General features: G+C 40.4%; 1 protein-coding gene across 4 annotated transcripts in view; it reads left to right on the top strand.

Moving 5' to 3' along the window:
- Pik3c2g (phosphatidylinositol-4-phosphate 3-kinase catalytic subunit type 2 gamma) overlaps nt 1-24,142 on the top strand; it is a 333,974-nt gene that overhangs the window by 125,615 nt on the left and 184,217 nt on the right. For all 4 annotated transcript variants that reach the window (XR_003843304.1, XM_029535677.1, XM_021191148.2 and 1 more), the window contains 3 exons: nt 1,910-2,098; nt 16,219-16,312; nt 19,966-20,060. Coding sequence is in view for 3 of the 4 variants with exons in the window: in XM_029535677.1 (XP_029391537.1) it covers nt 1,910-2,098; nt 16,219-16,312; nt 19,966-20,060 (378 nt within the window). In the remaining variant the exon portion in view is untranslated. The remainder of the gene's footprint in view (nt 1-1,909; nt 2,099-16,218; nt 16,313-19,965; nt 20,061-24,142) is intronic.

Below are 24,142 nucleotides of genomic sequence, written 5' to 3' on the forward strand. Positions count from 1 at the left end.
AGAGGCAGACCAACAGAGACAGACAAACAGGCAGACAGACAGACAGAGGCAGACAGGCAGGCAGAAAGACAGAGATGGACAGACAGACAGGCAGAAGTCGAGCTAAAGTTTAAAACTGTTTATCAAAAGACAGTAACACAAAAATAAATATGAAAGACATTCTGGGAATATATCTGCAAGACAATTATATAACAAAACTCTTGTTTTCTGTATAGGTAAAAGTATAAATGGATCTAAATATACCAACAAAAAGGTAGAAAAAGGACAATCAGGCGCCTTATGAATGATAGAGAACGATAAGGGAAATTGTCTATATGCTAAGCAGAAATTTAGAACCAACATCATGTAATTAGAAAGTACAGAACTACAAAGATAGGAAAAAATTAATTAATAATTTTCAAGAACACAGTTCAACTGAAAGCATCACAATTTTCAGGAAAGAATGTGGAACTCTACAGCCACTTCCAATAACAGACATTTTTCCTCCACAAGTAGACAAGTGGCCAGAACCACACAGAAACTAGGTTTATCAGCAGAGAAAGAAAATGCAACCACAAAAAAGCTTCCATGTGTGTATTCATGTGATTTTGATTTATAATACCCCTCAAAAAGGAAATAACTCATATGACCATGAAAAAGAGATTACATAAGGAAATTGTAGTGTATTCGTACAGGAGAATAATAGCGACTAATTATAAAGAATAGACTATTGACACTCTCAACAATATGGATAATTTCTAAAGCACTTTTTTTAGTGAAAGTGGCCATAAGTAAAGGATTCTATTAACTCAGAGTGAAAGAAATCAACCCTTTGCATGCCTCTGGCAACATGAACAAAAGATTGTTTTGTACATTGACAGGAGTTCATTTTCTAGGTGGCAAATGCATTTGTCAGAATTCATTGAATTGATTCTGTGCATTTTGTTTTATGTAAATCAGGCTTCCAGAGAGTGGCACAGGGGGACAGCATCACTCAGCATTAGAAAAGGAAGTTAACTGGAATAACACATGCCAAGGAAAAGGAAAAATAGCACACAGAAGAATCTAGACAAAGCATAAATGTCATCTAGACATGTCAGTATTTCATCTATTAGTGATGAGGACTTGTGCCTCTCCAGTCATTTATAATATTTCTCATACTCTTCTTGGAAGTTTTGACCACTTTAGGACATGTTGGATTGTATAGTTTGAGAGAGGCATGGGTCAAAAGTGGAGGTAGAGATGTTCATGTAGCAGACGCTGTCCTCTTAATGAACGAAATGATTTCACAGGGCTGAGTGCAACATGGTAAACTCCTCAAACGTCACCCTCTGTGTTCTAGATTGAGGTTTCTGTTTCAGGTGGAGTATTCAAGAAAGTGCTATCAGGGTTGTCTTCACGCCTAAGGGTTGAACTCTGTCACCCAGGGATAAAATGAGATCTATGTGAAGTTAGTCAGAGGGCGATCTGAACTCTGGAGGAACAGTTCCGAGAAGACATTTCATCCTTAAATTATGCCTTTTCTTCTCAGCTGACTTAATGTAAAGGAAAAAAGCATGAAACAGGTCTGTTCTCCCCAGACTGAGTTCACAGGACTCATGCAGACGTGGTCTGCCTTAGAGGAGACAGACACTTGGCCCACAAAAATGACAATTTTCTTTTTAAAGACAGTAATGATATAGGGAAAAGAGTAAATGTGAATGATCTGAAATGAATGTGGTTTTTGTTTTGTTTTCTGCAAAGAATAATCTAGCAGATAGTAAGCTGATAGACTAAACTATCAAGCTCCCAAATGATAAACAACCAAAGAAACCGAAACACAATTCAAGAAACCTGAGCAGGTGTTGTATTGGTGTTTACGGCAACAGTCAACTCCCTCCCTCCCCTCTGCCAACACACACAATTTCCCCTCCCTTTTTTTTTTTTTCAGACTCTCTGAGGAAAAGAGGAGATATTTGTGGTTTTATCGTCTCTACTGTAACAATGAGAACTCCTCCCTCCCTCTGGTTTTGGGCAGCGCCCCTGGTTGGGATGAAGGGACAGTTTCTGAAATGCATGCAATCTTGAGAAGGTGGACATTTTCACACCCATTGGAAGCTCTTGGTCTTTTGACTTCCAGGTAAGACTTAACATAGCAAAATGTATGTTGCTATGTGATAGGGAACACTGAAAAAACAAGACTGTGCAGTTAATTGCACAGCCTACCCCGCTTCTTCCCAATGTCAATAGCTGTGGACATTCATTTCAAGTAAATGGAAGCCATGCATATAGATTTTAAACTCTCTAAGCTTTTATTGTATCTTTGCATAAAGATAAAGGCTAATGCATGGTTATAGTTGCTTAAGTGAGGAATACAGTTTCTCTTAAAGAAAAAGCAGCTGGGAAATCTGAGGCAGGAGAATTGCTGTCAACTTAGTGTCAGCCTGGCTACATAGTGAGATCTTATCTCAGAAAGCAAATGTGTGCAAGTCAGTTTTAGCTTCCCTTTCCCACTAAAATATAAATTGATTGAAAGCTCTGCATCATCACCTGGTGAAATTCTAGTCTTTTTTATTTTTATGTATTTATTTATTTGCTGAAGACTTCAAATAATAGAACAACTGTTCCCCATCATCCCAAACTTGACTAATGAATGCAAAGTTAGTTCAAAGTCTGACATCAGCAGTTGACAGAGAAGAGAAAAACACTGACTTATTTTCTATGTAATACGGTAATTGCATGCAGAGTATATACAGAATAAAAGTGGAGAACGTACAGAGAAATAGCCCACTTTCGAAATGAGTTAACAGATCTGACAAACACTTTTAAAAATACACAAATATGCAACAAGTCCCTGAGAAGATATTTCGTTTGATATTATTAGCTGTTGGGAAAACTGCAAAGGAAGCCAAGCCAAGCCCACCCAGGAGGGGTTTCTCTCACCAGGACTGACAGGTATCAGAAAGTGCATAGCACTGCGGAGGAGGCAGAGTATTGAAAACCTCACGGCCAGCAGGAAACAGGTTCAGGGGTGGGGATACCCAGCCTGTCTGTTGTCCAATGCTAAATTCCAATATGACCCAATAATTCCACTCTTAATCTTATACCCAAGATTAGTAATAAAAAAAAAAAAGGTTTATGCCACTCAAACCCCATACATAGTTATTGAGAAAACCATCGATCTTAAAATATGCAAGTAACCCAAATGCCCAAATGGAAAGCACTCTGTTGTGTCATAATAAAAAGAATAATACTGATATATGCAACAATGTGGGTGAACTTTGAAAATAGTACACTAAGTGAAAGACAATGCCACAGACCAAGGGTCATATGCTGTGTGTTCTGATTTGTATGAAATATGTAGAATGGACAAATCTATAGGGGTAGTTAATACATTCATGGTAACATAAATCAGGACAGGTGAGAGGAAATGCTTATGATGGTTACAAGGAGAGGTGTGTGTGTGTGTGTGTGTGTGTGTGTGTGTGTGTGTGTGTGCGCGCGCGCGCACGCGCATGTGTGCAGTTATTGATTCACAAATATAAAATAAGTGATATTTAAGTTATATTTTGAAAACCACAGCTTTTAGGGCTAGCAGAATGGCTCAGGGTTTAAAAATACTATCAACCAAGCCTGAGGATCTGAGTTTGATCTCTGGAAACCATGTAAAGGTGATGGAAAAGACCTAACTCCTGCAACTTGTCCTCTGACCTCCATATGCATGAAGTAGCACTCTGAAGTACGTGGTCACACAGGTATACATCTACACACATACACACATACATACACACACATGCACACACACACACACACACACAACATACTCACACACGATTTTAAATCAAAATATTAAAACAAAACATTAAAAGAAAAACACTGCTTTGAATTTTAACAAAATAAAATAGTTGTAGTAGCACATGTCTTTTTTTTATTATTATTATTTTCTTTATTTACATTTCAAATGCTATCCCGAAAGTTTCCCATACCCCTCCCCCCACCTCTGTTCCCTACCCACCCACTCCCACTACTTGGCCCAGGCCTTGCCTTGTGCTAGGTCATATAGAGTTTTGAAGACCAAGGAGCCTCTATTCCCACTGATGGCCGATTAGGTCATCTTCTGCTACATATGCAGCTAGAAACACAAACCCNGGGGGTACTGGTTAGTTCCTGTTGTTGTTCCACCTACAGGGTTGCAGCCCCCTTCAGGTACTTGGGTACTTTCTCTAGTTCCTCCATTGGGGACCCTGTGTTCCATCCAGTAGCTGGCTGTGAGCATCCATTTCGGTGTTTACCAGGCACTGGCATATCCTCACAAGAGGCCGCAATATCAGGGTCCCGTAGCACATGTCTTAATCCTAGCACACTGAAGACTGAAACAGGAAGATTACTATATGTTAACATCTGGTCTGAAGTCTTTCCAAGCCAGTCTGAACTGTATAGAAGACTTTAAAAAGAATGCTTTAACCCAAAACAACAAACAAAAACAAACAAACAAACAAAAACATGAAAGCAAAGATTACTGATTGATAAAAGATTTTTTAAGTTTGATTTTAGGGACAACTTTCCATGTTGTCCCAACAGGCTGTCTTCATTCAGACTCACCTTAGTTTACACATTATCTAATGGCCTTAAATGTCAATGCATTTCAAAAGGTGCATGGGATATTGTTCTAGAGATTTTTCTCAAAAAATATAGCAATTCTGTTTACTGGCATATAAAATGCAAGAATTGATTAGACTAATTTCTCTGTTCTCTGATCCCTAAATATTAAGACTAACTCTTCTGTGCACAAACAGATCTTGACAGTCTATTTGAGTCTTATTTTCAGTGTACAGGTCAAAGTTCTGAACTCATGACTTTAATACCATCTTCTTTCAATGCCCACAATAAGAAGTAAAAACTTTTATTTTTCTAATTTTACATTCACGAACACAAAGGTTCATAGAGATTGTCATCCTGTGACCTAACAGTCGAGGGGCTGAGGATGGGGGGTGGACACTGGGGCAGACAGCACTGGCCATCTGAACCACAGTGGTACAGCTTCCTCTATGCGTCACCGATACTTTGGTGGTCGTAATAAGATATCCCCAGCACAAAGCAACTAAAGTGAAAGGGGTTATTTTGCCTTATATTTCCAGGGTAATAGAATATACTGTGTTGGAGAACACATGGCCTGAAGGAGCTTGATGCTGGTCTGGCAGCTAAGCACAGAGATGGAAGGAAAAGAGGGGACAGGTTACAAAGCCTAAAGCCTGCCCATAGGGCTGCACTTCCTCATCAGCACCAGCTGACAGCAGAGTGTCCAAACACACGCTCCCCAGTGGCTGAAAGCCTGTACTGCTCTTACAGAGGAGAGAGCTTTGGTCCCCAACACATGCACGTATAGAGTGGCTCTCTACCACTGTTACCCTAGTTCCATTGGATCTGAAGCCAACTTTGGGGATCATTTCATATTCAAATCACAATACTGCTTAAACACTCTGGGCTTTTTTTTTTCTACTTGCGAACAGAAATCGCTATGTATTATCACACTCATATGATTTTCCTTCGCTCAGCAGTGTCCTCTAGATTCATCTGACTTAATAGTCAGAGAGGAGAAGAACTACTGCCACAGCAGAGACCTGCTTATTAAGCAGCACTCTGAGAATCTGGGTGAATCGTGCTCTGAGTGCGGGCTTTCCAGCTCCTTATCGCGCACTAGATAGGTCACGGCAAGGTTGGCGAGTTTCCACTGTGAGCATCCTGTGACTCCCACTCGAGGTTTAACTGCGCTGTTAAAGAACTTGAGGAGAAGCTGTTTCCAGAAATGAGCCTTTCCACAACTCTAAATTCCAAAGCTGACTTTCCTGAGAACAGTGTGCTTGTGGTGTGAGCTAGCAAAGAGAAGGATCTTCCGGGTTCCACTTTTCCTTTTTGGCTCTTCTTTAAAGCATCTGTTGTTGTTTTCGTTTAACCTCTTGAGAACTGGTTTACTCCGGCTTGAGTTTGGGAGGGTTCATATTCTGCCGTTTACTTCATCCTGCCTGAAGACACTCCAGTTCATTTGTGTTTATTCTAAACAAGAGGCATGCTCGCACGTGTTCTACCTAGGATGGGCCACTGTGCGTTGACATTTCCACCACTGAGTTGTGTGTCCACTGGGTATGAGTCCTTCCATTAGAGAAGGGCATAACAGCAAAGACCTGCGCTAAGATCGATGGTTCTGGGCAAATGGCTGCTGTTTTCCTGAACCCCGATGCAAAAGCACAAGAATCCAGTGGATAACAGCAAATAAGTTACTGAAGCATTGAAACGTCATTTTAGTGAAAAGATTTATACTTAAAGAGCAACCCAGGGAATTACATCAAGAACTCAAATAAAAGGTAGAAAAGGCACCAAATCTTGTTCCCCTCACATGATGTAAAATTATTGTTTTTTCAGAAAGAAAAGCAATATTAAATAAAGCAACCCATAGCTTACAAAAATCAACTCTTTTGTGAGAATGGTTCACTAAAATACTTACACAAAGCCACTCACTCCCTTGTTTATTGGATAGATTAATTTATGTGAAGTTAGTCTTGGTGAACATCATAAGTAGGAAGTATGAAATTAATAATAGTGAGATAATTAAAACTTCTATTAATTAGATACCTAATTCAACTATGGGTTGTGGTGTTGCTTTTCCATTTATTGAGCAAAAATATGTGCTATGCTCTTAATCAGAGAGAAACAAAATCAGTCATGCTGACTGTTGCCAAGAAAAACGCACAGTTTGTAAGGCGAGGTCACCGCATTATGTGTTCTGTTATACATTAATTAAAGTAAAGCTGTAAATGCTAGATGAGCCCAAAGAAGGGAAAGGCAAAATATACCACAGAAAGTATTTGTTCACAGTGAAGCTGAATCTTGACTACAACTTTTTGCGAAGATTTCTTCAAGAATGGTAACTTGTGTGTGTGCCTATGCATTTTTAGATGACAGTGACTAATTTAACATCACAGAATTACATGGCATACAATATTGCAAACATTGACCTAAGGAAGATTGTGGGGCCTTCCTCATGATCTAGGTAGGAAATGCAATATTATTACTATAGTCTCTGGAATTTTGTTGACAGACTTGTATTAAAAAGAATAATTCTAGCAATAATGTGAAGAATACATTTTTAAAGAGTTGACCACAAGGGTATTAGCTGGTTGTAAGGTTTAGGAATGGTCCACTTGCAAAATTATTCTTGGGTTGGTCTTGGTACCAGTAGAGATCCACAGAGTAGACTGAAGAAATGTTTCAGAAGAAAGTCACAAAGAGAGAAGAGATAGTAAAGAATTCAAGCTTGGACTGAATGTTGGACAAACCCACCACAGACTGACACATGGGCCTTTGAAAGAATACTGGCTCTGAGTCGCATACGCTGAAGGGCTTTGTTTATAACATAAAACCTTAACATGTGATCTCTAGGAGCTGCCCAGCATGAAGTTGCATACAGAGATCTGAAGTTTTGTAGGGAGAATAAACCTCAAAGGATAATAGCGGACTTAAGATCTTTAGACATTAACAGAAGCCACAGAAAAAGAAGAAAAGAAACCAACAAACAGATGTTTAAAAACCAGGGACAGCGCAGCTTTGTAAGGACAGCACAAAGTAAGCAATACTAAGGGACATGGAAAGAGTATCTGTGATCTGAGAGAAACCAGGAAAGATGCTGTAACACCCAAACAGAGAAATACCTTAGAGAAACATCCAACGCCATTAGACCTTAAATAGAGCAATGGAGTTAGAAGAACTGCCACTGAGCTAAGTACGAAAAGTTCTTGCTTTCAAATGCCTTTGGTTTTCTTTTTTAGTTGTCCTATCACAGCACTACATGTTAATGGGGGGGGCTGTGACTTTTTGCTATGCTTATATATATTATAGAAGTATTAAATTAAGATAATCAGTATGTTCACAATATGAACTAATCAGTACCCCCAGAGNNCATGTCTCTAGCTGCATATATAGCAGAAGATGGACTACTCAGCCATCATTGGGAAGAGAGGCCCCTTGGTCTTGCAAACTATATATGCCCCATACAGGGGAACGCCAGGGCCAAGAAGTGGGAGTGAGTGGGCAGGAGAGCAGGGCGGGAGGAGGGTATAGGGGACATTTGGGATAGCATTTGAAATGTAAATGAAGAAAATATCTAATAAAATAATTTTAAAAAGAAAGATAAAATAAAAAAAAGATAATCAGTATGTTCAACTTACCATTTTGTGGTGAGAATATTTAAAACCTATTCCTTTTGCATGATGACAATGTAGTTAATTAACTCTCAACTCTGAGTCTATAGATGATCCATCCATTAGACAGTATGTCTGCATAGTCTTCTTGTCTCCTTGGCTTAGGAATTCAGTATCCCTGCTTCTGGTTCATGGTTGGTCCAGTGCCCAAGTCCACTTAGATAATTACACAGCTTACTACTTGTGTTAGCCACTTTTCGGTTGCCATGACAACAAGCAACCTAAGGGGGGGGGAAATGTTTATTTTAGTTTATGGTTCTATGTGAATAGAGTCCATCATAGCTGGGGAAGCGCGATGTGGTGGGTGGAGCTGGAAGCTGCCTGATCACATTTTCATCCGTACATATAAAACAGAAAGAGCAAGAAGTAGTGTGAAGAAATGAACCTTCAAAACCTTCCCCGAGTAATGTGCTTCCCCCAGCAAGGCTCCACCTCACAAAGGTTTCATAACCTGCTCAAAAAGTGCTGACTACTGAGGGCCAAATCCATGGGGAGCATTTCTCATTCAAATTACCACACCATTGTTATGTCAATGTTGAACCATTTAGAATATAATAAATAACAGGTCCAAGCTAGTCATTTGATTTTATATGTGGACACAAGAATTTCTATTCCAAAGATTGAAAGGCCTTCCTGGAAAAAAACGGTAAGCCTACCACGGCTCTAGGTCTCTGAGTCTGGGGTTCTGGTTTCCATGTTAACAGATGTCTTTGGGAAAACTTCTTGAGCTTTGAGACCCAGTGTCTTCCAGGATATCTTGAGGAGCTTACACTTGCCTTCAAAGTCTTCATGGCTTCTGATATTCTGTAGGCACACGAAGCTCCTTGAAGGGACATACATTATTCAGTATGCAGAGGAACTCAATCCCTGTAAGAATCCTCATTCATCATTTTCCCTGGAATAATAAAACAAACCTGTCAGATCCTATCGCTTTTCCTATCAGAAACACAACACGGATATTCATATTGGCATTTTTCTCCTGAGCTGATGCAGTGTGTCACCAGACTCAAAACCTCCTGTAGAAATACACTCTCCTCCTGATGGTTCCTAATTCCAGCCTGACACAGGAGCTTTTAGCTGTGAATAGCCTTGTGGCGTTCTCCATGAGTTCTTGCTGTGCATTCTGAAAGCCTGACATTTCTTTTAGGCTGAAATTTGATCTCAGATTTCTTTGCTTTTCCATTTACTCAAAGCTGCTTTTTCTCTTAAAGGTTGATATTTGTTGTGTTCTGTCTCACTTTCAAACAGTGCTTTAAAAAGTTTCAGCAAAATATTTCTCCGTGTCGTATCACGAGTTAGAAAAGATCAGGGGAAAATGAAGACAAGGATGGGGGTAAAACAATAAAAGACTATAAATGACAAAAAATAAGTAGAATGAGAAAAGTTAAAAGATATATTTTCCATCAAAAAATCACTTCCTGAACTCACCGGTTTTGTTGAAGGTGGCCTGAGTCCCTGTAATCTCACATGTTGCTGAGGAAGGAAGGGATCAAGAGATTTGGGAACAGAGAAAAATGTCATAAAATTGCATAAACCCATGTGCTGCTGTCTCAGATGCAAACCTTGTCTCAGATTCCTTTCCTTGAGAATGTACAGCAATCACACAAGTTGCTCTGTCAGAGGTTGTCCAAGTGAGGACTGTGGTCCCCAAAATGTAATCAGACTTGCCACAAGGACAGGGCTGTTGTCATAGTAATTAGAAAATCCTGTTTTATCACACTCATGAAGAGAGGATGAATTTTCCCCGGGGTTATATGACTTCAACATTGCAAGAGATTTTATGTAAATATAGAAAAAAGGACCCAGCTATCTTCTATAAGCCAGACACTGAACATCATGCACAAATATGTGTAATGATTATCACTCTCCTGACCACCTCTTTTCTACTTTTCTGCATGACTATTTTGGGCAGAACTACAGTGTCTACCTTAACATGGAATAAGAAGAATTTTAATGTAATCTAAATCAGATGATACATGTTTTAAATATCCTAATTTTGCTTCTACATTATCTACTGATAAATATAATTGGAGTATTTACGAAAAAGGACTTCTTGAAGTCTTCAATGATTTCTAAGAATGTAAAGTATCCCGAGGCCCCAAGTCGGAGAAGGGCAGCTCTGAACAAGTCCTGAGCACTGCTCTGTCGGGGCCTCCACCTCGAGCCACTGTTGCCCAAGCACTTGACCCTGTTCCCGCCTGCTATGTGGGCATTGTCACTGCACCTGAGCCCTGTCATTAGACTTCCTTTGGAAAGTGCTCATCCTGAAACGGGTCGATTGCATTGAATTCTTCACTTTTCCAGTTTACCTCAGCTCTTCCCGTTTGCCTCAGTGGTCTTTGGTCCTGCAGGGCTGCCACCTTTCGCCCCTGTGTTCTCACTGGGCAATGAACCGCGTTTGATTTTTAATCCATTTCTTAATAATCACTGTACAGAGTTGCATTGATATTGGCTAATCTTTTAGCAAATACCAGAGAAACCACTTTAGCTTAGTTCAGAGGCCAATTAAGCACTAAATCACAAACCAAAGGGGGGGGTTGTTTTTAACCCAGACTTCAGACATACTTACTGCTTTGAGAAAACAATGTCCTCTATCGTCCTGGGTGTTCAAGTACTTGAGTGCTATTTACTGGTAATATTTGGAAAGGTATGGAGCCTTTAGGAGGCATGACCTGGCTAGAGGAAGTATGTCACTGAGGGCAGGCAAGCTTTGATGGTTTATAGCCTCACTTCAGATTCTCCACTCGTCCCCACACCCTGTGGGGTTCAGATTTGATCTCCATTTCCTTTGCCATCCTCCGGTCACCATGCCTCATCCACCATTGTAGACTTTCTGTATGGTGAAATAAACTCTTCCCCCTATAATGCTCTCTTGTTCCTGGTGCTTTATCATTGCATTAACCTTTTTTTTTTTTTTCAATAAGTGAAAACTTTCTTTATCTTTCATGCCCTCCTTCCTGACAAACTGTATAATGCTACTAGATCTAGGTCTTTATATTTCAATCCAGATTTTCAGTTATGAGATTGTGAGAATTTATTTTCTGATTAATCATAAGATGCTTCCTATGAATTAGCAAGATACGTTTCCCTGATAGGTATCCCAATAGTGCTTTTGTGAAGAACCAAACCATAAGCATGAATGTCCATTCCTGCACTAATCAACAGTCTCAGGGGTATTGTAATTACCTAAGGTACCGCCCAGCTCCCAGCAAGCATCATGCATGTGTGTCAAGAAGTCAAATCATTTGGAAATTCAGCATCACCTGGCTTGTGGAAATTTTCAAATTGGTTGCAGGTCTTCTGTTACATGTGACATTTTGGTCTGTAAATATCAAACCAAAGTCGGATCCCACACTGGGAACCTTCTCCTCATTAACGAATGGGCTCCTGAGCAGGAAATGCCAACAGTTAAATCCCTATAGAATGTTTAAGTAATTTCAGACATTGCAGGGAAGAAATGCCAGGATTTGCAGAACATGTTTGTCTATTGATCTACACCTGACTTCAGGGCCTATGAGAAAACAAGCATCCATTCTCCAGACACCTATTATGTCAGAAGAATATTCTAAATTAACTAGAAAATAGGATGCTTGCTTTTTCCTACACAATAACATTCCTTCTTTAAAAGAGCATAATATTTGATGTTTCTTCCAGTTCTAGTAATGAATTCATAGTTATTCACATATCTTCATTGATTTCTTGGATGGATATTCTTTTAAAAGTTTTTTTAGTAGGCTTGAAAAACTGTAACTAGGTTAGAGAATTAAACTTATGTGTGAAACTTCCCTTAATGTATTTGAATCAATATTTTGATATCTTCTATCTTTTTATTAAGACTAATGCATCAATATATACTAATTTTTTTCAAAGAGAAAGACATAGGTTCAAAGCAGTGATAGAGAAAACATTTATAATGAAAACATAGTATACACATATATGGACATGACCCAGTGAAGCCTATTTTACTTTGTATATTAAAGACTAATGTTACACTTCTATATAGCACTTTTGGATCATCAAATACTTTGTTATGCTTGGTGCCTTTATATAATCTACCAAATGCATATAACATATTTAGTATTAGATATAGATAGTACCTCCAATGTTTCTCATAAGCATGTCTCCATGCACATGTTTTATTAATCCTTAGGGTTGATTCCCAAAGGTTAAATTGCTATATCAAAAATAAGCACAACTTAGAAGAATTTTATCTGTTTCATTTTAAAATCTGTCCTGTACTACCAGCGCTGTGAAAAAGAACCCTTGTTTTAGGAACATTAACAACATCACAAGCAACTCCTGAGGTGACCCACTCTTCCCAAAATAGTCAGATGCAAGTGATGTTTGGATGTACTCGGATGTCAAGTGATGTTTGGATATACTCGGATGTCAAGTGATGTTTGGATGTACTCGGATGTCAAGTGAGCCCTGAGTCAGACCGCAAGGTATCATGTGATGGTTCCACTTTCTCTCCCAGTTTCTTTCTGAACATCAAACAAAGGTAATAATAAACAAACAGACAAACAAAAAACATCCCTCTCCATCAAAATGAAGACATGATTTTCCTTTTTCATTTCACTCTACAGGTATGAATAGATTTTTGTTTCCTTCTGCCTGGGGACCTTGGAAAAAGTTATTTTTCATACCTTCAGGTTTATTTTTTTCTTATCCTTTTGACTGAGAGACAAGAAAAAAGTATGAAATTTGTGTAGGTGGTATTTGCAGGATTAAACCTGTTGCAACCAATTTAAATGATCTCAGCGCACAGCAAGACATCATCTTTCTCTCTATGTCTCCAGCACTGGTGTTTTATTATTATCAATGCATTTTGATTAATCACTTACACTTCAGAGAGCATGATGCTAAATCCTAGAAATAAGGACAGATGCAATAAACGTTGCCCTCAGTTAATTTCATTCCTCATTGAAGAATGGGGACACATTTTTTTAATTATAATAAATCTTAGTACTTATTAGCTAATCACGAGTGACCAGAAGTAAATTAGAGGACAAAGAAATTATTATTAAAATCATTACATTCAAGGGAGTTCAATGTACATTTGTGGGTGGATGGATGCATGCATGCATTCACATTTTTGTGTGTGCATACACAAATTTTGTATGTGCAGGTGCAATAGCCTATGTATGCATGGTGTAGAGACGAGAGGTCAATATCAGGTATCTTCCTAAATCTCTCTCTCTCTCTCTCTCTCTCTCTCTCTCTCTCTCTCTCTCTCTCTCTCATCTTTACTATTAGAACAGAGTCTCTCACTGACCCTGGAGCCCACCAATTCAGCTAGGCTCTCTGACCAATGACCTCCAACACTCTTTCTATCCACCACCACTCAGACATGCTAGGGCTATAGATGTCTGTCCTGTACCCAATCTCTGTGTGCATACTGGGGCCATCATCTGAACCCATGCTATAAAGGAAGACCAGAATTTTCAAAAGAAAAAAAAAAAGAAAGAAAGACAAGAAAAGAAAAGAAAAGAAAAGAAAAGAAAAGAAAAGAAAAGAAAAGAAAAGAAAAGAAAAGAAAAGAAAAAAGAAACCAACATGTTCCAACAAGGGATTTCCACAGGGGTGAAAAATGTATGTGTCACACCAAGGATGGGCTCAATCAATTTGTGAGGGGAAAAATGTGGACTCTTTAGCCCTTAATATCTACTTAGTAAGTAGGCATAGGAAGAATCTGTCAGAAGTAGAACACCAGTTAATATCTTATGAGCAATTAGCTTACACTGTGATATATAAATGATTCAGCCCATGTGAGGATATCCTGGACCACAGAGTTGAAGGAGACATTAATAGCAAGAATAGCTGCTAGAACTCTTAGGATAGATAGCCGGCCACTTCGGAGGCTGACTTGTGGAAAGTGAAGAGGCTGCCCTACTGGAAAGTCTGCCACTTTGATCTAGGGAATCAGAAATAGAGGAGTCAGCCCTCCTCCTAGTACATCATTTTGCATTCTGTAGGAAATGTGAAGTTTAGTTCTGTAGAAAGCCAGCTTGGCCAGAAATAGCTTCCAAGGTGAGATGATGTTTGAGCACGGCCTTCAGGGATAAAAGGGTGGGAAGTGTCAAATAAAGAGCCAAAAAGCATCAAAATATCACTGTTGGACTTTGGAGGCTGTATGCCTATAGAAAGATGGCAAAAGGAGAGTCTGCTAGCAGACATATGTAAGAAGAAAAGTAATGGGTTTCACTTAGATAAAGTTCAAGCACATAGGTAGAGAGTCACCACACTTCCGGAGGTCCTGGGGACATATCTATGACCAAAACAGACAGACAGCTCATTGTTCATGGCATTTAAGATCTAGTGTATAGAAATGAGTGCACGGTATTCATGTAAGAAGCATACATAGTACCCACCTTTGTTTGTTGTTATCCATGTCAATGACATGAAGCAGGCAGATAAGATAGTGTGAGTGACATGACTCAGGCATCAGGGTACATCACTATTTCCTTTAGACTGTCTTCAAACTCACCTTGATAGTGACAGGCTTTAGACAAATGGTTTAGTGATTGAAAACAATAAGTTAGAGCCCATTGAATTTAGTTAGGAAAATCTAAAGTCTTAAGAGGCTGAAATGGGCTGACCTGGGTCTGGATTGCTCTGTCTCTTGGAATGAACATGGTGTTCTGAGATGCTCCTGCCTCAGCGCTGTTGTGTTAGATGTGTCTGGAATATGGTTCTCATCACACCTTGTGGGTAAGCTCTTTACAGGGAAAAAGTCATGGGACTAGAAGGGGATTTATTGATCATAAATATTTGTTTCAAGTAAATAGGCCTAAGAGTGAAATCTGAGTTGTCATTGAAACCCAGTGTAAATTTAAAAGGAATGCAAAGCCCTTGAGCTTCTGACTCCAAATTGCTCCCAAGGACAGTTGAGGGACACAGGGCACGGCCATGTCTTTTACTTGACTCCAGCTACACAGTGTTCATTTCATCCTTCAGTAACCTAATATCCTTTCTAAAAAATGAATAAAGTTTTCTGACTTTCATGCCACAGGAAGCCAATCTTCAGTGCCCTCGTCTGACTGACTGGAAAAATGCCAGTCCCTTCCCTGCAAAAGGAACTAAGTGTTTCTTCATTTATTTATTGGCCATTGTTTTATTTTTAAATGGCACAAGGTGTTCCTTCTAGTTTTAAATTTTGCCTGTTAATACTTTTTTGAAAGCTTGTCCCTTTTAAACTAGATATTCTTACCTAAGTCTTGCCATATCTCTTCCTGTCAATTCTACAGGTCAGAAGCATTTCAAAGCAGTATAGTGCCTTAGTGACTTCAGACACTTCCAGGAACTTTGAGATAATTGAATTTAATTGTTGGATGGCACAAGGTGGGGGCGACACAAACAGTTCACTGGAGAATAAAATTGTTTGGGGAAATGTGGGTTCAGATGCTAAGCACCTTCACAAATTCAGTTAAAAAAACTCATTTTTGTTAGCTGCCTAGAGGCTTCATCACAGTCTAAAATTTATTCTTATTAAGTTATGTCTGTTTATTCACCATAAGCTCCTTTCAATGTCTGGTTTTCATTAAGATCTGACTAAAATAGTTTGAAAATATTAGATCCCGTTTTTACTCATATAAATGATCAGGTCTCCAGGAGGCGATGATTTTTTGAACAAATAGATGGCTAAATGAAAAGCAAGAATTTTCAGATCCTTTCAGTCCTCTTATAATCTCCATGTCAAAAGTCTAGCCAATGAGGTAGGCAGAGCATTCTCCGACAGAGCATGTGAGCATATGGAATGTGAAAAGAAGTGAGTACTATTGATTATATTAATTGATTGGGGGATAATTACACGACATATGCACTAGAATTTCTCTGTGTCCTGGACATGCACACACACACACAAACACACGCACATCTTTGTGTTTATATATAATTTTATTTATATATATATATATATATATATATCATTATGTATATTCATATATATGCATATATTATTACTTCCAGTCAATTTCAACTCTATAGTCACATTAACTGTTTCCAGGTTTCCAGATCAAGACATTCGTGAAGTCGCCGTTCAACAATTAGACACCCTCTTGACTGATGAGCTGCTGGACTGCCTCCCACAGCTAGTGCAAGTAAGAGCCAAGGGTGACCAAGGGATTCTTGGGTTCTGAGTCATCATTCTTTAAAGGTTCCCAGTGCAAGCCCATGAAATCACTAAACTGTTATACCGCAGTTTGGCCAAGGATGAACTCGATTATATCCTACGTGTTCACATGTTAGTACAGACGTTTTCTATCCAAAGTTGAGAACCTAACAAAATAAAAAATAAAAAAATAAAAGACTGAAATTAAATCTCCACAAATCAATCTCACTTAATGATTAGTACCAGGAAACCATGGGAGTGCTTGTGAGGGGAAAATCCTTCTCACACCTGAGTGTGTAAAGCAATGACGCACTCTGAGAACAACAGTTGTGTACAGACTAGCACACCATTCGTGAGTTTTTTTGTCATTCATATGGAGAGTTTTACTGCTGGTCATTACTCTTGAGAAAGTAATTTTTAACACCAAATTCTGCCGCCAATTAGCCCAATTTTGTGGCATCAATTACTGCAGCACTGAGAAAAATTAAGAAACCAATGTGCAGGAGCACAGAGCTATGAGTAAGCCTGACCTTCTGAAGGTGAAGGGAGGTTAAGGATGACGTCACACAGTTTCCGCGTGATCAGGTAAAGGAGCAAGTGTGGCTGCAGAAGGGAAGCTTTGCTCCAGTGCGGTGGTACACCAAGTATTGAAAAGGCCCAACATACCAGTCTCTGTTTGGCCTTTTGTTTTGTTTTGATTGGTTTGCTCTGTGTATTTCTGTGTGTGTGTGTGTGTGTGTGTGTGTGTGTGTGTGTGTGTGTGTTTGTGTGTGTGTGAGAGAGAGAGAGAGAGAGAGAGAGAGAGAGAGAGAGAGAGAGAGAGAGAGAGAGAGAGAAATAACAATCCAGCATGTTATTTCTCAGATGTCAGCCACCATTTTGTTTGAAATGGTCATTCACTAACCTTGAGCTCATCACATAAACTAGACTGGATAACCAGCGAGTGTCAGGAATCTGCCTGTCTCCACCTCCCTGACATTGGGATTTCAAGGTTGGCCACCATGCCTGACTTTTTTTTCTACATGAGTTCTGGGGATCAAATTTACATACTAATGCCTGCAAGGCCAACACTTTACCAATTGATCTACCTCCCCTGACTGAGTCTCAGAAGCCCTCAGATGTCTCAGACTGTGAAACTCACCAGGTTGTAAAGGATGACCTTGAAGATCTCATGATCCTCCTGCCTCCAGTCCCCAAGTATTTACAGCCATGAGCCACCACACCCAGGATGTTCTTTAAACTCAGGTCTTTCCTTTCCTGACAGATTGAAATCTGCTTTAACTGACAGTTGGCTCAGCTTTTGGCCAGTGATATGAGAGGCCAAGATGGATGGGGGAAACTTCTATTAATAAACTCCAATATTACTTTGTACTTTGTACACCACAACATGAACTGTTCCGGCATCCTCCCGAGGGAGAGATCTGGCTGAGAAATAGCTGTGCTGTTTGCTGCTTTAAGCAATCTTTACAGTAATGACTTCCCTTCATTTGTCAGGATAATACCGTAGAAAAAGAATATCTCCAAATATAAACAAATGATTCACTTGTGGGTTCATTAGTCATTCCGTGACTCGTGGGTATGGCAGCCCACTGTATCTAACTGAACTCAGAGAGTTTGTACAAAGTTCCATATAAAATGCCCTTACTTCGAAGGAGCAAACACAATCAGTACACATGGTGCTCAGAATGCCAGAGTCCAATAAAGCCAGATTGATTTAAAAAAAAAAAAGTGCACTCGAAATCTAATATAGCAAATACACAAATAAAAATTGGAAGAAGCTGCAGCTATGTTGTAATAGAGAGTAAAATTTATAGCATGTCTAAGATGGGAAGAAATGTGTACTGTGACAAAACAATAAAAAATGAAAAGAAATTCACATTTATTTTATTAACTTTAAGAAACACATGGCCCTCACTGGCCTTGAAATTTTCTGGGACCCAACAGTTGCCCTCTGTTGATTGGTTTTGGGAATTGCATCTTCACTTTGCAGATTAGCATGTTAATACAGCATGAGTCATATTAAAGTACAAAGCCTGCGACCATAATGAAAATCAGATCTGGTTCAGAATTAGAAGTCAGTTGGACAAAGGCTTCAAGGTTACTGTAAACCACTGTCACAACCTTTCAGATAGAATCCAAGAACAAAGTTGGTGCTAATGTGTCAAAACAATTGTCAGTGGACCGTATGATGCATAGGAGAGGGAAATTCTGTCATTAGGTAATGAAAGGCAATGAGTTTGTAGGCAAGGAATCCAAATTACTGGGTTCCCAAAGAAACATGGGAACAGATGAAACAAGGCAGACACAGAAGTAAATTCTGGACCAGCTCCTGCCTCAGTGTTATATGTCATACGCCCATCTTTACAGCAGCACACAACCAAGTCAGCCCAGCACGGGCATGCTAGAGAAAAGAGCCCTCAGCTACAGCTTGCCAAGGCTCTCAAGGTTGTTCTACACACGCTGCACCAATTCCAGACTCATGTTAGTTTGCTGAAATCCTCCCGCTCTGACACCTCATGAGTCTATAGACTTTCCCATGCTTGGAGTGTGCAGCACGCTGAGGAGTTCCTTCAGGTGTGGATGTGGGAAAGAATAGCCTTACTTCTCCTTTTTAACTGGACTGTGGTATAAAGCCTGTCTTAAACCCTTGTCTGTCTGTGTGTCTGTGTGTGTGTCTGGAAGAGAGAGAGAGAGAGAGAGAGAGAGAGAGAGAGAGAGAGAGAGAGAGANGAGAGAGAGAGAGAGAGAGAGAGAGAGAGAGAGAGAGAGAGAGAGAGAGAGAGGAAGAGCATGCATACATGTATGTATATGTGAATGTGTGACAGACAGACTTAAAAAGAAGACATAAACATCTTTAGGAAGAGACCTTGACATTCATTTTCATGTATTCAGATCATTGTGAGGTTGATGAGACCCATGTGCAGACTGGGGACAGTCAAGTCTCTGCAGAGGCTAGGTAGATGTCTCAATCAGGTCCCTAAGGACTTCAGTGACTGCCATTGCTCTCTGTGTCTCCAGCTAGAATAAAACTGAGCCTTCAAGAGCTGCTTACAAGAAAGAGGAAGGGGAGGCTTAGGGATGGGTTATGGTGGCACCATCAGTTTTGAATTTTTAAGCAAAGCCTCGGTATCTGCAAGTGGGAGTTAATTTGATCTCCAAGTGAGGAAAAGTGTCTTAGGCTTAATAATACCATTTTATCGGTCACAAACGCTGATGATGATATTTTTTATGCCAGGATTCTCTCCTGGGGTACGGTTGAACTTTATCAACTACTTATCTTCATTTATTTTCCTGTACTCCAAAAGCATAAATAAGGCGGGGAAAGCAAGACCATGCAAAGACAAACTGTGTAATGTTTGCTGTTATCATGTAACAATTAATAAACTATCAAGCATATCATTAATACTTCATTGAAAAGCTCGTGCTATTTTTCCATATCTCTTTCTGAAGTCTCTTTATTCCTCCGAAATCGGTTTTTGGTTGGTGCTGGTGCTGATGCTGATGCTGATGCTGATGCTGATGCTGATGCTGATGCTGATGCTGATGCTGATGATGGTGATTGGGTTTTTGTTTTTCTTCTTTGTTTTTTGTTTTTTTGTTTTTAACTGATAAAAACAAAGGATTCGTTGCCTCTCACTGCAGGCTGTCAAGTTTGAGTGGAACCTCGAAAGTCCCTTGGTGGAACTCCTGCTTTGCCGCTCCTTGCAAAGCATCCGAGTGGCTCACCGTCTGTACTGGTAAGACTGGCACAAGTCCAGGTGCCCTTGAGTTACCTGCTTCTCTCAGCTGGGTCTGGAGGAGATTCCCTTTACCTAGGATTGCTGTTATCATCGATTCAAAATTCTACTCACTTACAATCTTTGTCATTTATGTTTGCAATTCAAACCTTGTACATACCTCTCAAAGCCGGTGACATTACATCAGCCTGTCTGCTCAAAACAAATAATTCATATTTTCTTAGAAGCCCTCTCCATTTTCCTTTCTTTTGTTCATTATTTTCATGTTAGCATATGAAGTAACAGGCTTTATTATGACATTTCACACACCATCATTATCCCTTATTTTTGGTTCATCCCTTCTTCCCTCTGCTACTCTTCCTCACCCCTCTGGCTTCCTTTTTGGTGGTCCTCCTCTAGTCCTCCCCCTTCTGTTCTCAGATCACATGCATTTCATTCGCCCCAAGTTTCTACCCCATCTTACCTTTCTTCTCTTCATTAACTCTTCTCTACATTCACAGTTACACACCACACACCACACACACACAAACACACACACACACATACACACACACATACACAGTCCAAACACAGATTCCATAGGCGGTTGCAATATGCAAGAATTTATGAGTTTTTGTATCTGTGTTCATCATGGAGACTGTCCTTGCTTTGTGTATTGATTTGGGTTGTCATCATCCCGTTCTGTTGTTGGGTTAATACTGCCATGCAGAGTCCATTCTATAACCTTCCTTCCTTCTTCTAGTCTGTGGAAGACCTTGAGGTGTGCAGGCATCACCTCTTTCCCTTCAAGGTTGGGTCAAACTCAACAGTGAATCCAATCGATTTGAGGTTTTGATTTTGGGAAGAGTTTTTATTACTGTTTCAGTGGCATCTAGCGGCCGTGTTTCCTACTACTGGCTTTGCGTGTCAGTCGGTGAGCTTTTTCACTGTTAACATTTCTATTTGTTTAATTGTTTTTCATCGAGATCTCAATTTCCTTGCTGAAGTTTTCTTCCATGTTGCCAATTTTCCATCATATTGCAGCATTGTCTGACTTCTTTCTCCATGTTGCTAACTCTCCTATCAAGTCCTAGATAGAATCCATGAGTTCCTTAGTATCCTCTCTCAATTCATGAGTCACTTTTTATCAGAAAACATTTGGGGATTCGTCACCTGATACTTGGCTTCGTTTGGCATCTCTGAGTTCAGCACTTGAGGAGTGACCATCTTTGAAGATCAAGTTACCCTGTTCTCACATTCTTGGGAAAGTGCTTGTGTTTCTGTGTTGAGAATTGTGGATCTGATGTTTTGGATAGTGGTTATGGCTTCATTAGGAGGCCTTTGGAGCAACCTGTTCTTAAGGGCTCGATCCCTAGATGTGCTTAGTGAGAATAAAAGAAATGTCTGTCTCAGCATCAGCAGTGAATTGTGCTATGTAAAGGATTTCATGCTACAATCAACTAAAGCCCACCATTACATCACCAAGGACCAGGGACTGGACAATGGGAAGACTACGACAGAATGTCTACAAAGTACTATTGGTGAGGAAAGGGATGGTGAACCAATGCAATAAAGGAAGGAGGCAAGTCACACAAAGGGGAAAAGCAGAAGAAGAGAATGCTAAAGGGAAGAGAAGATGTGTGGGCAAGGCTGCAGGAAGAGGAAAGAGAAGACTGAGAGATGCGAGAAGATTAAAAGAGAGAAGGAAATGTTCCCAGTGGTAAGAAAGCTCAAAAGCAGGCTAGGTAAATATGAGAAGGGAAAACTAAAACTGGAGTTTCCAAACTGCCACACAAAAGCAGTATGGTAAAGCTCACAAGTTAGATGTAAAAAGAGAAAAAGGGAAAGAACACGCAAAAAGGGAAAAGGCCGGGCAATGATGAAAGAATCTATAAGCCAAGTTAAGATGAGTACACAAAGGTAATAAAAGGTTTTTGTTTATAAAAAAAAAAATTAAGGATCATAAAGTAAAAATACTGCCAGCTATATAAAAAAATGAACAAAAATAAATGTGTAGAAAAAAGAGAAAACAACAACAACAACAACAATAACAACACCAGCAACATGTGGAAACAGGTCATTTCTGTGTAATAAAAAAATAAGAAACTTCGGCTGAAATTCAGGGGAAGGGTCATAGTTGCGCTCGTGGACATTCGTCCTTCCTGTGGCTTGTGACCGTGCTTAGACTGTTTTGACCAAGTCTCCAAGGTCTACAAGAGGTAACTTCTCACCTCTGTCTTCCCTTCCTTGATTACCATCGGCCTCCGCGGCCACTGCAAGCTTTGCAATCTGAGTTTGATGGACTTTATCACTCTCCTGAGACTGGCCAGCTTGTTCTTCTGGAACGGCTCCTGTTCCGGAGGAGTGTGCCTCTCCCCTGTATTGGTATAGAAAGCAAGCAGAGCACTAGATTTGTTCAGGCGGGTGGAGAGCCCGACTGACTTCCGAGCCCTGAGAGGTATGAATGGGGCTAGAGGAAGCAGCTGAGTGTCATAAAGCCACTATGGAGCCTCAGAGCTCTGAGACTTGACAGAGAGGGAACTCTGAAGGCTCATCTTCCTGAGGGCCTTGGCGGGGGTGGGGAGCTGTCAATCTCCAGTGTCACTCTTGGTTGATGAGATCTGCTCCCTGCAACCAAGGGAGGGCTTGCGTTTTCCCAGTATCCTTCACTGGCTGAGCCAAGCCGCCCACGGCTTGCAGTTTTCAGCTTGTCAACATCTGACCTTTTGGCTACCTACCACTGCCTCTGAGAGAAGCGTGGAGCCTCATTTCATGCCCGGAGTACCGGAGGCTCTACATACGGAGAGCAAAGCCACGTTCTTAATGAATTTGCACACCCCAGTGTCAGCCCAGAGTGGCGGGTATGCAGAGTCAACACAGAGACGGTTTAAAGTCTAGTATCTCCCTTCCTTGCTGCACTGGCTGAGGAACCAGAAGAGCACACTTTTACAAGTCACCCAGGTTTTCCTTTCCCACTTCTTAACCAGAGATGAACTCTGTTTGAGTTCATCTCTTTCTCTGTTTTATACTGCTTAAAGTTTATCGGTTGCACGACTCCATTACGTCTGCAGGTCCCTAGGCAAGCTTGGCGATTAGTCATTTTCAGTTCTGAACTTTTAGTTTCGGCTGGATGGGGCGCTAGACTAATGGAACTGGGGTTGCTAGGCTAGCATCACTGTGGAGGAGCTGGACTAGAATGGGACATTTCGGGGGACCGGCTAGATTAGCATAGCTTGGAGGGGAGAGCAAGCCCAGCAGGATTACCTGGGTACTCCTGTAGACTGATCATTTGTAGCTGGGCCTCAAAGCACTTTGGAAAACAGACTTAATATCTTTTGTTTGTTGCTTGTCCCAGAGCCATCTGCTGCCCTGGGTCTGTGGCATGTGAGACTCAGGCTTTCTGATTGCTTGCTCTCAGCCCTTCCCCTCCCCTGGGTTAGGTCACTTTTGGAATATAACTTCTTCTTTAAGATAGTCCCTGGACTCTGTTCTTCAAGTACAGAAAAAGTATATGATTCCTATCTACTGGTTACCTATCCAACAGCTGTTTGGGGGACTCCTATGGGCTGTGTACTTGTCCTGAGCGTGAGACCACCAGTCTTTTTCACCAAGGCTGCCTGGACCACCCTTTACCTCACAGAGGCAGAGTGGAGCTGGTTGTCTTGGACTGGTTTCCTTGAGTCACTGGCTCCTTCTCTGCCTATTGTTTTTTATTCTGACTCTTCTTGTTCATTGTATCCCACACTGGCTGCTCCTTGTCAGCCATCTTGCCCAGGAGAGAAAGCTCTTCTATCCACGCGCACATTGACTGTCACAATTTTGTGGCTGTGTCGGCTCAATGAAGACTTCCAGAAAAAATATAATTGTGGGACTGTGGAGATTTAGGAAGGATGTAGGCTTCCTTAAAATGCTTTTATGTGATATAAACTTCAAGCGATGGTATCTGGGGCCAGATTCTCTCTGTTCAAAAGCCGTAGACTGCTGAGACTTTTCTAAGCACAACTTTAGAGCACCCACGTCAGAGGAGCAAGAATTACTGAGATTATCAAACGTTTTCCCATTGCCACTATTGTTGAGCCTGCAGTACGACCTCCATGCCGTTT

The sequence above is a fragment of the Mus pahari genome, chromosome 2 (assembly GCF_900095145.1).
Source record: "Mus pahari chromosome 2, PAHARI_EIJ_v1.1, whole genome shotgun sequence".
Taxonomy (NCBI): Eukaryota; Metazoa; Chordata; class Mammalia; order Rodentia; family Muridae; genus Mus; species Mus pahari.